This window comes from Coenobita brevimanus, chromosome 37 (assembly GCF_032717465.1).
Source record: "Coenobita brevimanus isolate Jiangsu-jjx chromosome 37, ASM3271746v2, whole genome shotgun sequence".
NCBI classification, from domain to species: Eukaryota; Metazoa; Arthropoda; class Malacostraca; order Decapoda; family Coenobitidae; genus Coenobita; species Coenobita brevimanus.
In genome coordinates this window covers 9461929-9476672 of record NC_136990.1, presented here as the reverse complement: position 1 = coordinate 9476672, position 14744 = coordinate 9461929, and the positions used below count along the sequence as shown (strand labels likewise).

The window sequence follows — 14744 nt, the reverse complement described above, 5'->3', positions numbered from 1 at the left end:
CAAACCAATAGCAACTTGGCCAATATCTAATAAGTTCAAGCCACATATCCGGGGATGCTGCCCACAAAGTTTGTATACAATTTGTCCACCTGATTTTGAGATACTTTGGCAACAGACAGAAAACAGAAGCACATATGCACGCACACTAACACACACTCACAGATGCAGGCAATTACTGTACTCCCTTGCTAGGCGGGTGATCAAAAAATGTGAAGTCATATTAGGTGACAGTCCTAATGAAGTTTATTCCTACTAAGTTAAATATCACACTATCATTTTTGTTGCAAGCTCCCCTGGTAATTGGAGGCATATCATCGCACCGTCGCCTTTTAATCTCAAAAGTTTAAGCCACATACCTCAGCATACTGATCACAAAGTTTGGATACAATCTGCACACTTTATTTTGAGATATTTCAGTAACCCACTGTTGTAGATGGCCACTGTTCTTCTTCTAGAGCTATCAGTAGTGGTGTTCCTCAGGGCTCTATCCTATCACCAACTCTCTTCCTTTTATTCATCAATGACCTAGGTTGTACATCTAACCCTATCCACCCATACATTGATGACTCCACACTTCACCTTTCCATTCGCTTTCCGCAGCGTCCATCTCAGTAACTGCTTCAACAAACAAGGGATGAGGCTATGGCACACCTAATGTCTCACTTGGCTCATATCTCTAATTTGGGTAAAGATATTCCTGTTGTTTTTAATGCTTCAAAAACTCAGTTCTTATGTCTATCAGCAAGACGATCTTCCACAGGAGTAACCATTAAATTTTAACACTATCCAGCTCAATCCTGCATCATCTTTAAACAAACTTGGTGTTTCATTCTCTCGGGATTTATCTTGGAAAGAACATATTACCTCTCTAGTGAAATCTGCATCCAAAAGACTAAGTGTTCGAAGCCGACTCCATACCTTCTTTACCCATGCACAGTTGTTGACTTTATACAGGGGTTTTATTCGCCCTTGTGTAGAGTACAACTCTGATGTGTTAGGAGGCTCCCTGCAAACAGCACTTCTCGGTAGGGTGGAGTCAAAGGCTTTTTGTCTCATTAACTCTCCTCCTCTTACTGGCTCCCTTCAAGCTCTGTCTCTTCGCCGCACTGTTGCATCTTTATCTCTTTTCTATCGCTACTTTAATGGTCACTACTCCTCTGACCTGGCTGCTTGCATCCCTCCACCACTACAGCAGGCACGTAGCACCCGTCTGTTAACAAATTCTCATCCCTTTTTTGTCCAACTCACTAATGCAAGAGTTTACCGTTACTCCCAGTCCTTCATGTAAGCAACAGGCCGACTCAGGAACTGTCTCCCTCTATCTGTATTTTCTATTGCCTATGATGGTTGATGGTTGTCTGAGTGATTCGTTTGAAGTCAAGTCCGGAGTAATTCAAGGTGGTGTTCTATCGCCTTTACTGTTTATATTGGTCATTGATTACATTATGAAACGCGTTGGAACAGAAACCGGTGCAGGTATACTTTGGGGAGAGAACAGGAAACTTTTGGATTTAGATTATGCAGATGATATAGTTTTGATTTGTGATGGGCCAGAAGAGATGCAGAGAGTGTTGGACTGTTTGGTGAGTGAAGGTCGCAAGGTGGGTTTGGTTATTAATTGTGGAAAAACTGAAATAATCAATATGAATATGGAAAATGCGCAGGAATGTGTAATTGGAGGTATGGTTGTAAAGCAAGTTGATAGGTTTAAATATTTAGGTACTTATTTAGCCAAGGATGGTTCTTTGAACTTTGAATTCGAGGAAAGGTTAAAGAAGGCTAATCAGGCAATGGGAATGCTTAAAAATATCTGGAATAATAACAATTTTTCTGTGCATACAAAAATCAAACTTTATAAGGTAATGGTTAGGAGTATCTTAATTTATGGACACGAGTCTTGGTACAGCACAGTGACTATGGAAAATAAATTCATGGTGTTTGAAAATAAAGCACTTAGAAGAATATTAGGAGTTAAGTGGTGGGAAAGGATACCAAATAGTAGAATTAGAGAAATAACGGGAGTGCAGCCGATCGATGAATATGTTAGATTCTCACGATGGAAGTGGCTAGGACATGTGTATAGGAGACAGGGAATAGTACGAGGTACACCAGGGTGGGTGGCACTTGGTAGGAGAGGTAGAGGAAGGCCAAAAGAGACGTGGGTGAGGACAATGAGACGGGAAGCTGGAGATGAGTGTTGGGGAGATCTTGAGGAGTTAGCACAAGATAGGATGTGGTGGTGTGAGTTCATCGAGGCCCTATGCATCCCCGAGGGTGCCACAGGAAATGATTGATTGATTGATTGATTGATGATCTCCAGTCTTTAAAGCGCAGTGTGTCCAGGCATCCTGAAATGAACGGATCTTGAATTTGGCTGTCTGTTATCTTGTTTTTGTTTTTTCTTGGAGGGAACAATTTGCAGGCTTCTGGCCTTTGGTTCCCTTTCCTTGCATAAAACACACATGCACACACACACAGGCGATTACATTATCGCCACATTAGGTGGCCAATCAAATTTTTTTTCACCATATCAACCATGAATCTCTCTCTCTCTCTCTCTCTCTCTAACCAGGTGTGCAGGTGTGACGGTAAGGAGCTGTGCCAGGTCAGTGTGGCCTCTGGATCGGGCCAAGTCAGCCGGCGTCTCCTGCTTGTTGCTGAAGGACAGTGGCAGGGCACCCAGGGTTATTAACGCCTTAATGCTGGCTTCCTGTAGGGTCACTTGCATTAGTATAACGTACATATTATAAGACAGACCAGGGCGTGTATTCTCGTCGGTAAAGGAAGCTCCGTAACACATTTTCCTAATCAATTTATTTTCCTTATTACACTTGCTATCCTTATCAATGCTATTCAAATCATTCTGATATCACCATACCCTTTATAATTAACGTCCATAATTATATGAACTGTTTATATCTAAAAGTAAATTGCTAAAGAAGAGGAATTAGGGAACTTCCTTAAGCGATGAGAATACAACTTACAAAGTACAAAAACAAAGAACATATATGCGAATCATCAGGTTTAATACACCACATAAATCGTTAGGGAAGAGGCTCTACAAAGTGTGCTGAGGCCGAGAGAATGCGGTCTTTAGCATGAGTATCAGTGGCGTTCAGAAATTCTCCTCTGATGATCCTTATAATGGTCACTACAAAGCCGGACCCAGACTCCATAACAAACTTAACATTAGTTTTCTATTAGTGTCCAGTCGAAGTTCATAATTCTCAAGGAAGGTAATTATATTCTTCTTCAGTCTACCTATCTATTGCCAGACGCCTCAGTCCCATAAGGGTTGACCACAAACAGTTCACCTCCATGGGGGAGGCGGTGGCAGGGGGAGGCGGTGGCTCAATCGGGAGAGAGTTGGCCTGCAGTCCTGACGGACCCAGGTTCAAATCCCGCTGAGGCAGGGAGCAGTTTAAGGATTTGAATTTCATAAAATCAGACTTTAGTGATCTACCAGATGACCCCCCGACATGTCGTAAAAATACCCCCCCTAATACCAATACAACAGTCCTGTATGTTGTATTCAATATGGACGGTGGGTGTTAGCGCCGAAGTGGTGACATGTGGAGGTGTACGGAACGTAGGAGGACTACTGGGCCTTGAAAGCAGGCTGTGAAGCCTATGCCCAGAGTCAGACACATAAAAAAAAAAAATAAAAATAAAATCACCCATTTCACTGCCCTACCCCCAACTCACACACCCCTCTCTCATATACTTCTCCATTCCATCCCACCACCTCATCCTTGGCCCTCCCCTCCCTCTCCCCCCTCCACCTCGCTCACGTACAGTACACTGTCCTCGTTAGTCTCTCGCTCTCCATCCTCACCACATGGCCAAATCACCTCAATGTATTTCTCCTAACGCTTTCTATCCACATCCCCACCACAACACTCCTTCACTTCTTCATGAGTCAGTCTGTCGTTCCATGTAACTCCACGGTCTCCTCTCAAATAACTCATTTTCACTGTTCTCACTCCTGACTTGTGTCCTTCTAACAAGGTCCAAGTTTCACTTCCATACGTTAGAGTTGGTATCACAATACTATCATGCAGAGACTTTTTTTTACTTCCATGCTCACTTCCCCATTTCTTATTATACTTAAGGGAGCTAATAATAGTTCTCAAGGAAGTTTATAATAATTCTCAAGGAAGTCATTAATTCTCAAGGAAGTTCATTCTCAAGGAAGGGCTAAAGATATGAAATATTTCTACACATTTCCTTGCCTTTAAAGTCTTCCTATTATCTTCTCCTTAGCGATTTATTTTGCACGTTTATTCTCACTATTCTCTTGCATGTGTAAGAAGTTTGTATAAACAACATGAATGGGTATATTAATGTGCCATATGCAAAAATAAATAGTAAGGAAGACGCACTTGAAAATCCCCTCCCCCCTTGGGAATATCCCTAACACCTTTTCCTTAGTGATTTACTTTGCTTATTACATCTTAGTGTCCTCTCCACTGTTGTGTAAATTCTTCTAATCCTGCTTTGCTTTGTATAAATGACATGCAGAAAGATATTAACCAGTCATATATAAAATAAAATCGCTAAGGAAGAGGTGTTAGGGAGCTTCCTTAACTAGCGAGATACGGACCCTAGTTTCCGTAACCTGCAGTAGGATTCTGGAATAAAATGAATCATACTGACAGACAACACTGGTTCTGAAATAAAGGATAAAACAAGGTAAAAGGAGAAATGATCCTGCTTCATAATGTCACCTGTGAGGATGTGTGCTAGACCAATGTAATTAACACTTACTGGGGAAAGGTGTCCTCGAGTAAGGTACACTTAAGTGTATCGTTTAAGATACTTATAATTCCATGGTTACAATATCACCAGATGTAGGAATGTAAAGATATTACTTAAACTTTGTCAATTATCAGGGAAAAATTCTTTCCCAGTTAAAGTATATGCCGTCAAAAAAAGTATTTGGTTACTAACACAACAGTTAACTCTGACATCAGCAAATTCAGTGCGTCGCCATGACAGAGGAAGGAACATAACGCTGATGGGGCAGTCCAAAGAATCTCGGACAGAATCTCAGGTTTTACTGTCTGGAAATACAAACACGTGGAAAATTTGATCTGGCCCTCCTATAGTGTATAAAAATAATTTTCAACAAAAACACAGAAGGAGCATTATTAGAAAATTTAAAATGACTGGTAGAGGAATCACTGGAATGTGCTTCTTCTAATATGTAACCCTGACATCGTTATCTAATATTCTAAGCAAGTCCTTACACCTCCCATGATCTCAAAACTTATATGAATATTGAAGCTCTCCATGAGACGGGTTGTGGAGGGATTCGAAACAGCAGTCATAACAGTTTACTGGGAAATGAATAATGGATGCAAAGGTAGGTTAGCCTTCATTACTATAGTCTATTGATCGAGAGAGAGAGAGAGAGAGAGAGAGAGAGAGAGAGAGAGAGAGAGAGAGAGAGAGAGAGAGAGAGAGAGAGAGAGATCACGCTGATATAAGTGCCAGGGCAAGGAAAACTTGGCACTAACTGTAAAATGAAGACAAAAGAAAGACAGACCAGTAGGGCTGAAAGAAAATAACTTGAACTAGATGGAAGCATTGTATGTATGGTACATGGGTCACAGTGTGCTAAGCAATGCTATATATGCCACACATTTGTGTTGCCAATGGCATTTGTTCTATGAATGGATCACCTGTGCAATACTAACTGCTAAATGAAGTCTGCCCGATTATGAGTAGTTGTTAGCAATCTTTAATTTGTCATTTTATTCATTAAATAATATGTATGGTATATTATGTCAGTTGGGCCATACACTGCATGCACTGCACCACAAGTATCAACTATTAAGTAGTAATTATTCCATCCTCCACAAGCATTAAAATTATACACTTCCTGGAATGTTCAAACCACATAACTTTAAGGGTTCACTGACACATCGAGAACAAAATGTAGACACGCCAAATCAAAAGCAGTTGAACACTTCTGGGTTTTATTCCTTCTAAGCACAGCTGAGGTACAGTTCTAAAATACTGACTTTTCTCTCCCACCACAACTCTTACCTTCACTCATTAATACTTATTCATTACCTGACTAACTCTCACTTACTGACTCTCGTCTGACTACTCTGTCCTTCACTGATTACTCTCACTGTTTGACTCACTAATCCTGTTCAGTGGCGAAAAAAAACTGAACTCCCACACACACAACTCACTTTGTCACTCTTGGGTACCTGACTCCAAGGAAGGTGGGTTTTGTAATATAACCCCCCCCCCCCGGCTTCCCCTACTAGAGCAGCCCAAAATGGTCTAGTAGAGAACTCGCATTTTCAGATGCAATATTGCACTTAAATTAACAATACACAGCAACAACAATGACAAGAACCAATTCCTAGGGTATGATAGAGAGAGAATAAAACAGACCTGCCAGAATCTCCAGAATGTTCCTCACATCTCCAGATGTAAACATTGGCCTCATTCTAAGGCACAACACTTAATTTCTGGAATGTTCGTCATACCTCCAAATATAAAACACTAACCTTATCCTACCAGAAAAGCACTGCCCCTCCTTCAAAACTGTGTCGTCCAAAACACAGCCACCTAATCCTGCCTATAACCATGCATGTATGCATAAGTTTCCAAAATAATGAATCGTTGTCGTTACCTCTCCTGTCTAAGTCCCACGGTGTGAAGACCTGGATTGCCAGTGCTGTCAACTCCATCCTCCTCGTAGGCACTCCTTTCAGCCCCGGTGTCCAATGGGTCCTCACCTCCACTCCAAGTGCACTTTCCAGGTTCGTTTCGTGTGGAAAATACATCAGTTCTCGCCAAGAGCCTGTGCAACTGGGCACCCCTGGCAAAAAGATCCCACTGGTGTCAGATAGTTCCTCCTGGAGCTCAAGCATACCCCTCTTGCATAAACTGTTCATTGACTCCTGACTGACTTCTTGGCACAGCCCTACAGCTGTGCCATGATGTATATTCTTAGGACGGAGTGAAAAGTTGGCTACGACAACGGGTACATTTTCAGCCATAGGGTCAACTAAGGTCCTGCCCACCATAACTCCCCCGTCTATCATGCCATGGCTCATGTGCTCCACAAATCCCAGGGTAGTATGCAGCGTGTCGTAGATCTTTCAGGGCAGCAGCATCTCAACTCAGGGGTGGATGAATGTAGTCTGTCTGCTCGTCACACGTATTCCTCCAGGCTCCACGACTCTCAAAGGAAAATCCTTCCGTCTAGCTGCATGAGCACTGAATGAAAGCCATGCGGACAGCAGTGGGACACCAGACAGTCCAAACCCATGATGCAGGAGTCCCCGGTGTCGGCACTACACATGGCCAGGGTCTCTTCCTTACCTCCTTGCTGCATCCCGACACGAACCTGTTCCCCAAACCCCAGTGCCCTTTAACTCCCCACAGCCACTGTGAGGTCTCTAGATGCTGCCCATGACTCACCACTTCCAGCTGCCTCTCAGATCCTGTGTCAACAACCATTGGGTACGCTAATCCCTCAATCTCACCATCCCCCTCTGGGCACCTGTCACTGGCACCTAAGGGGTGTACTGAATGCTGATCCTCATCCAAACATTGTTCAAAGACTCTGACCTCACTTCTCACTCTGTTCTCCACCATGCAGGAAACCTCTTCCCTCACTTCTCGTACCTGGTCGGTTATTCTCTCTACCTTGCTGTACAGTATACCACCTCTAGTTGACGCTTAACTTTCCTGGTCCCATCCTGATGCTCCTCTAGTCTTGAGGCATGTGGTGGGTGCTTGCGCTTCATTTTCATTTTCTTGATTTCTTTGGTTCATCTTGCTTTGCTCTAGACACTACTAGTATATATTTTTTGTTCTTCATAATGTTTTTTTCTGCCTTATGATATTAATTTTGTTCTTCACAATATTTCTTTAGTTCATATAATTTCTTTTCTTCTTCATAATATTTCTTTTGTTCTTCATGCTTTGCTTCCCAATACTTCTCTTGTTCTACATGATCTCTCAACACTGCAAGTATAGTTTTCTTTTATTCTTCGTGATAGTTCTTTCATTCTTCTTGCATATCCATTAACACTGCCAATATATCTGCCAGAAATACGCCTGCTGTTTCGTCAACCTGTCCATACATCTCCATTTCTCGTCAAAACATCTCTCCACCCCTGACGCCAACTGTTACAGCCACAGGGTTTCCACTAATACATCAAGAACAGCACACAGACAGGCCAGACAGCTAATCAAAGGCAGCTGAACATTTCTGGGTTTTATTCCTTCCAAGTACAGCTGAAACACAGTTGCAAAACACTGACTTTGACTTTTCGACATTACCTGTGTCCTTCACTCACTACTACTCATTCACTAGCTGACTAACTCTCACTTACCAGGCCCGTAAGTTTCAATAGAAGTTTTTGGGAGGCTGGCCCAAATGTATGTAACTCCGTGATACAAACTTTAAACAGAAACGCTTCATTTTGCAGACTATCCGATATTTTAAAGATGATTCTACCTAAAATCTGATGTTTAATGAGGCACGTATGTTTAATGATGGATATGGGTGTTTAAATAAAAGGCTTCACTTTCTGCAAGTCTGAACTTTCAACTCAAATTGTGACTTACTTTAATAATTTGGTCATTTTACATTTTTATTGCACTATGCTGCACCTTTACCACGATTGTTATTTCACGCCTGCGGTAGGATTCAGGTTGAAATATACAGGCCTGCCTTTATATTTTGGAAATCATAAAATAATCAATATCTAAGTACTATTACGATTTAGTTTGGATCAAATTTAGAAATATTCGACCAAACACACGTAGATTTGTTTGAATTTTCAACAAAACTACTCAAGGCTTTTCTTTTTTTTTTTTTTTTTTTTTTTTCAAGGTCAGCCTCATAAGCCTTCAATCTTGGCTCAAGTTTTGACTAATTAATATACAGAAAATATTGGAGGGACTATAGCCCCTCTAGCCCCCCAGAAATTACGACCCTGCTTACTGACTCAGTTTGACTACTCCATCCTTCACTGATTACTCTCACTGTTTGACTACTGTCACTGATTCACTGAATATTCCTCACATCTCCAGATATAAAACACTAACCTAATCCTACTGACGTAACACCAGGATATATTCAAAATTAAAGAAGTTGCTCTGCATGTTGCTATTTAATCTTTCAAAACAATTTTACAAATTTGGGGGAACACCTTGAAATGTGGCCAACCAGCTTCAGTCACCCTGTATAACCAATGACATTTAGTTACTGACCTTGTTGTTGAAGGCCGCGTGGTGCAATGGTGTCCAGCCCCGTGAGTCCTGGTAGTGAATCCTCCAAGGACGAAAAGGCAGTTGGTCAGATATTAGGTTATATTCCCCGTCCTGCGCCCACCTCACTGAGATATCTCCTATTCGTTCATATTCCTCCAGGACTCTGCCCTGTTAATGTGAGTATTGCTATTAACATCTCTCTCTGAAAAGACATGACAAGAAGCAAACATTTTATTGAATTCCTGTCATCATCATCATCATCATCATCGCTTTTGGTTTTACACTTTTTAAAAATTTTGTTAGAAGATTTTCCGTAGCATTCCTCCACCTTGTATACTGTGCCAGCTCTCAAGTAACAGGCTACCTCCAGATTCAATGACAGCACACACAACCTCGCCCCACGTCTTACTGAGTTTACCTCCCAGAAGCAAATAATAATAATAATAATAATAATAATAATAATAATAATAATAATATAATAACAATGCTCTATCTATCTGTCTATTGCCAGACGCCTTAATCCCGTAAGGGGTGGCCACAAACAAATGGCCTCCATGTCACTCTGTCCCACGACATTTCACTGCCCTGTTCCCAGCTGACACCCCCCTCTCTCATATACCTCTCCATTCCATCCCTCCATCGCATCTATGGCCTCCCACTTCCTCTCCCCCCCTCCGCCTCACTCACATACACTCTCCTCGTCAGTCTCTCACTCTCCATCCTCTCCACATGGCCAAACCACCTCAATGTGTTTCTCCCAACGCTTCCTATCACATCCACATCCACACCACAACACTCCTCCACTTCTCATTCGTCAGCCTGTCTCTCCATGTGACTCCACAGGCTCCTCTTAAATAACTCATTTCCACTGCTCTCACTCTTGACTTCTGTCCCTCCAACAACGTCCAAGCTTCACTTCCATATGTTAGGGTTGGTATCACAATACTGTCATGTAGTAGCTTTTTCACTTCCATGCTCACTTCCCTGTTTCTTATCACTGCTTTCAAGGAACCAGCAACCTTTCTTCCCTGCTGCACCCTTTCAAGCACTTCACCCTCCAAACTTCCATCCTTACTCATCACACTACCCAAGTACTTAAACGCACTCACATTCTCCATTTCCTCCCCATCCAATCTCACTGTACATTCACTGACTTCACATCTCTCGAAGACAATAACTTTACTCTTCCCTACATTCACCTTTAGATTCCGTTTCTTACACACTCTCCCAAACTCACCCACCATGCGTTGCAGCTCCCCTTCGTCTTCACTCAACAACACAGTATCATCTGCACACAACAGCACAGGGAGTTATCCAAAACACTGCCCTCTCTCACTAGGTCCGCTCCAACATCCACTGCCCTACCTTGTATCTCTTTTATAACCCCATCCATGGACAGACTGAACAACCATGGAGACATGACACATCCTTGTTTCAATCCAACCTTCAAATAGAAAAATTCACTCAGGTCACTATTCACACGCACAGCAGCCTTAGCACCATCATACATACTCTTCACGGCCTTCAACAACTTCCCATCAACTCCATAATTATATTCTTAATACTTTCCACAATCCTTGTCTATCCACCCTGTCATATGCCTTCTTCAGACCCATGAAGGCTGCATACAACTTCTTTCCCTTCTCTAGAAACTTTTCCACTAAAGATCCAAGCATGAATATCTGATCTACACAACCTCGTCCCTTCCTAAATCCTCCCTGTCCTTCTCCAACTAATTCCTCTGTTATTTCCCTAACTCTGTCATTAAGTATCCTACCATATACTTTTCCTATTACACTAAGAAGATGCCCCTATGATTACCACACACTTCTTTTTCCCCTTTTCTTTTGTGCATGGGAATAATTATACCTGACTTCCAATCCTCCGGGACTCTACCTTCCTCCCAGGCCAATCTGCACATCTTCCGCATCCATTCTACTACCATCTCTTCCCCATGCTTCACCATTTCACCACACACTCCATCAACTCCTGGGGCTTTCTCATTTTAACTTTCTTCATTGCTTCCACAACTTCTATCCTACTGATTTATTCCTCTCTTTTCACATCCCTCCCTCTCCCAGCCATTCCCCAGCCACTTATACTTGCATTACTTTCATTCTCTATGTTCAACAATTCATTAAAGTATTCTCTCCATCTGCTCACTTTTTCTCCCTTCTCCATTAGTAATCTACCGTTTTTATCTTTCACTCCCTGACTAGCTTCATTGCCACCCTGTCTAACTCTCTTTACCTCTTTCCAGAACATTTTCTTACAGTCCCTCCACTTTACACATAAATTCCTTCCAAATTCCTCATCCACTCTCTTCTTACTTTCTCTTACTAGTCTTTCACCTCTCTCTTCCTCTCCACATATAACTCTCTCTTCCGTCTCTCAACTTCTTCGACGCCCCTGTTTCTCATTCACTCACTATATGCTTTCTCCTTTTGTGCCACAGCCTCTCTTATCTCTTCAGTCCACCATGCTGTTCCCTGCATCCCCTTTCGTCTTCTCTTCATCCCACACATCACCTCACATGCTAATAATAATAATAATAATAATAATAATAATAATAATAATAAAATAAAATAAAAAGTGATAGAAATTCATTGATTACATCAGCAAACTTCTGGGTTACATGTATTTTGTCCTCGTCCAACTCACAACGGTGCTATTTAGAGTTCAGAATAGAAGTTCGTGGGGTCGGGCAGTAAGAGAAACATGTTTTTAATGCTAGGTGGACTGTTGAAGCTTGGGATACCAGGCTGGCTTGAATGCAGAAGCAGTCAAACACAGCCACAGTTATCCAAATCATATACATACCATCCTTGGCACACTGACCTTTCTTGCTCAGAACATTCGTATACCATCCTTAGTGTGAAGGGGTTAACAATTAGTGTGAAGGGGTTAACACTATCAACACAGCCACATTATACACAAGACTAACTGCCGATATCAAGCAACTAAGGCCTCAGCATTTCGCTAATCAGATCTTTATCTTACCATGTGCTCATGCTTGGGGGGCAAAGCATTCACATTGAGCTTATGGAGCCACCATGCCACATTATGGTACCCATAGAGATGGGCAAGTTCCTCTGACGTCCTGTTCTCGCCATTGCGTGCATCATGTGGAAGGCAACCCCTCACCACAAGCCACTGAGCCGTCTTGAGTTGTCCTCCCCCCACTGCGTAATGCAATGCACTAGATCCATGTCTGTCCTTGGCGTAAGTCTGGCAGCCCCGTTCAACCAGCGCCTCTAACGCATTCACGTGGCCTCTCATCGCTGCACAGTGAATGGGTCGATATCCTGTGTATAAGAATTAGGAGACAGTGAAGGATAACACCATTCCATGGATATAAGGGACTCATTCTGCCACATCTTTAGGGCGTTGTTGGGAAAGTCAAACTAGCAGATAAAATAAATACCGTGAAACACAAGCTTTTCCTTTATTATATTCACATATTTATTTGTTTTCTATTACAAGCTTATCTTCAACAAGAACCTGCAATTTAACAGTCCCTCATACATCCTGGTGAGGTAGAGCTGACATCAAGAGTTCTCTTATCTTTCCTGTTTTTCTCCCCACGGGCTTTAAGAATCAGTAAGTTGAATCCACAGCAAATTGCACTGATTATTTTACTGGGCACAGATCAGTGTCATCAGTGTCGGCTGCTGCTGATTCACCACACAAACTTTCAAAGACCATGGAAAAAAAGAGAGGAGAAGCAACGGGACTTTTGATGCTGACTGCTTACCTGCTGTTGTCTCTGCCTCTATATCAGCTCCTGCATCCAGTAGTACATGGATGACATCTGGCCATCCCCACAACGCTGCCCTGTGTAGCGGTCGCCATCCACCATCCACAGCAGAATTTTCAATATCTGCCCCAGCCTCCATCAATAGCTTTACAGTTTCTACTTGCCCTGCGTAGCTGGCTTCGTGAAGTGGTGTATAGCCTGTCCATGGTATAATAATAAATGAAATAAAAGCAAATCTTACACACACACACACACACACACACACACACACACACACACACACACACACACACACACACACACAGCAACACAGATAGATAGATATAGATAGACAGATACAGGTAGATAGATATAGGTATAGATACAGTATATAGCCTATACAATATATATATATATATGTTTATATGTTGTTATGCAGCGTATTCTGAGTCCCGACTTCTCGAGCTCAGGTACGGTGCAACCTTGGGTTCTTTGTTCTCGACCAGGTCAGCCACAGGCAAAGAAGGAAAGTCCAAACACGACTGGTCAGAGGCACACTTATATATTAACAACAGACAACTACACACACAATCCGTGATCAAACTATGTGGCATAAAATAACAAGACAATCTCAGAAGGCTGGCTTTTACAATAAATATTTCCACCTAGTTCGACGAGTTTGACCAATGCACAGTAATCTACCTTTCCTTACATGGAGCAATTCCCACACAGCGATATACGTATGGTCCACACAATACACCAGATGTGCCTTGTCCCAGGTATATGGCAAATAGTCACGTGTATCTCAGTATACCCAAACGCTTGACATAGACGGCAGTATATACTCAGGTCCTTATATATATACTCGCGTGACATAGGACAGGAGAATATACCACTTACGATCTATTCGCGTGACAGGAGCTGGGGGAGGGGAGAGAATGCTATGGTGACACAGACTTCCTTACGGGGCTGATTACGGGGTGTATACCTAATGTCCCACCTTCGATTTAACTCGACATGGACAGGTCTGGGGGGGAGGGGGAGGGGGGGACGTGACATTGGTGCTGTCTGTTGGGTATAACACTGGGGAGGATAGTCACACTTGGGGGCAACCTGTGGCCTGGTGTCACATCCTGCGCATGAGTTTCTCTGTGGGGAGTTCACTGTTCCACACGGGGAAGGTAACACGGGGGAGGGGACACTGGGAGCACTGGGGAAATGGGGGGTGGTCTGGTGCACTGGGGTAGGGGTTTACGGGCACTAGGGGAGAAACAACCTCAGAGTCTTTTATTCACGGGGCAGGCGGAGAGGGGGGGCTCAGGTCACGGGAGGCAGGAGGCCCTTATGCTGGGAACCGCAGGTGACGTCCAGGCATCAGGGGCGGGCCGTCTGGAGTGTAGTCCAGGAGTAGGTCACCTGTGGGGTTGCCACGAGTCCCGTAGGAGTTGGCGGGTGGCGTGGTGGGTGGCCCTCATTCTTTGGATGCCCTGGGCGATGCAGGGCTCTCTGGACTGGGGCTGAATAGGGCCAGGAGGCGTGGGCCCTTAGTCATGGTTGGGGTCCTGGGGGTGGACCTGGTGAGGCCCAGGCCGAGGGTTGGGTGCGGAGAGGGCGGCGCCCTAGCTGGGCCATGGTCTTGTCCAGCAGGGGCAGCCATAAGGAGAGGACCGTGGCTGTCTGCACCGGGGGAGGTCTGGCGGCTGCTGCAGGCGTTGGTGGTGGTCCACTGACTCCAGGGGCTGCAACCTCACCTGCAGGA

The 14744-nt window shown here is 43.4% G+C and overlaps 1 protein-coding gene across 1 annotated transcript in view; it reads right to left on the bottom strand.

The window, feature by feature from the left end:
* Window positions 1–14460, bottom strand: part of LOC145396351 (uncharacterized) — a 54922-nt gene extending 40462 nt beyond the window's left edge. The window contains exons 1-9 of the mRNA XM_080269743.1: window positions 14402–14460; window positions 14086–14195; window positions 13004–13204; window positions 12250–12554; window positions 9250–9417; window positions 7373–7560; window positions 6653–6841; window positions 4604–4631; window positions 2570–2710 (exon numbers count right to left, since the gene is read on the bottom strand). Coding sequence (XP_080125869.1) covers window positions 2570–2710; window positions 4604–4631; window positions 6653–6841; window positions 7373–7560; window positions 9250–9417; window positions 12250–12554; window positions 13004–13204; window positions 14086–14195; window positions 14402–14460 — 1389 coding nt within the window. The remainder of the gene's footprint in view (window positions 1–2569; window positions 2711–4603; window positions 4632–6652; window positions 6842–7372; window positions 7561–9249; window positions 9418–12249; window positions 12555–13003; window positions 13205–14085; window positions 14196–14401) is intronic.
* Window positions 14461–14744: the final 284 nt, after the last annotated feature.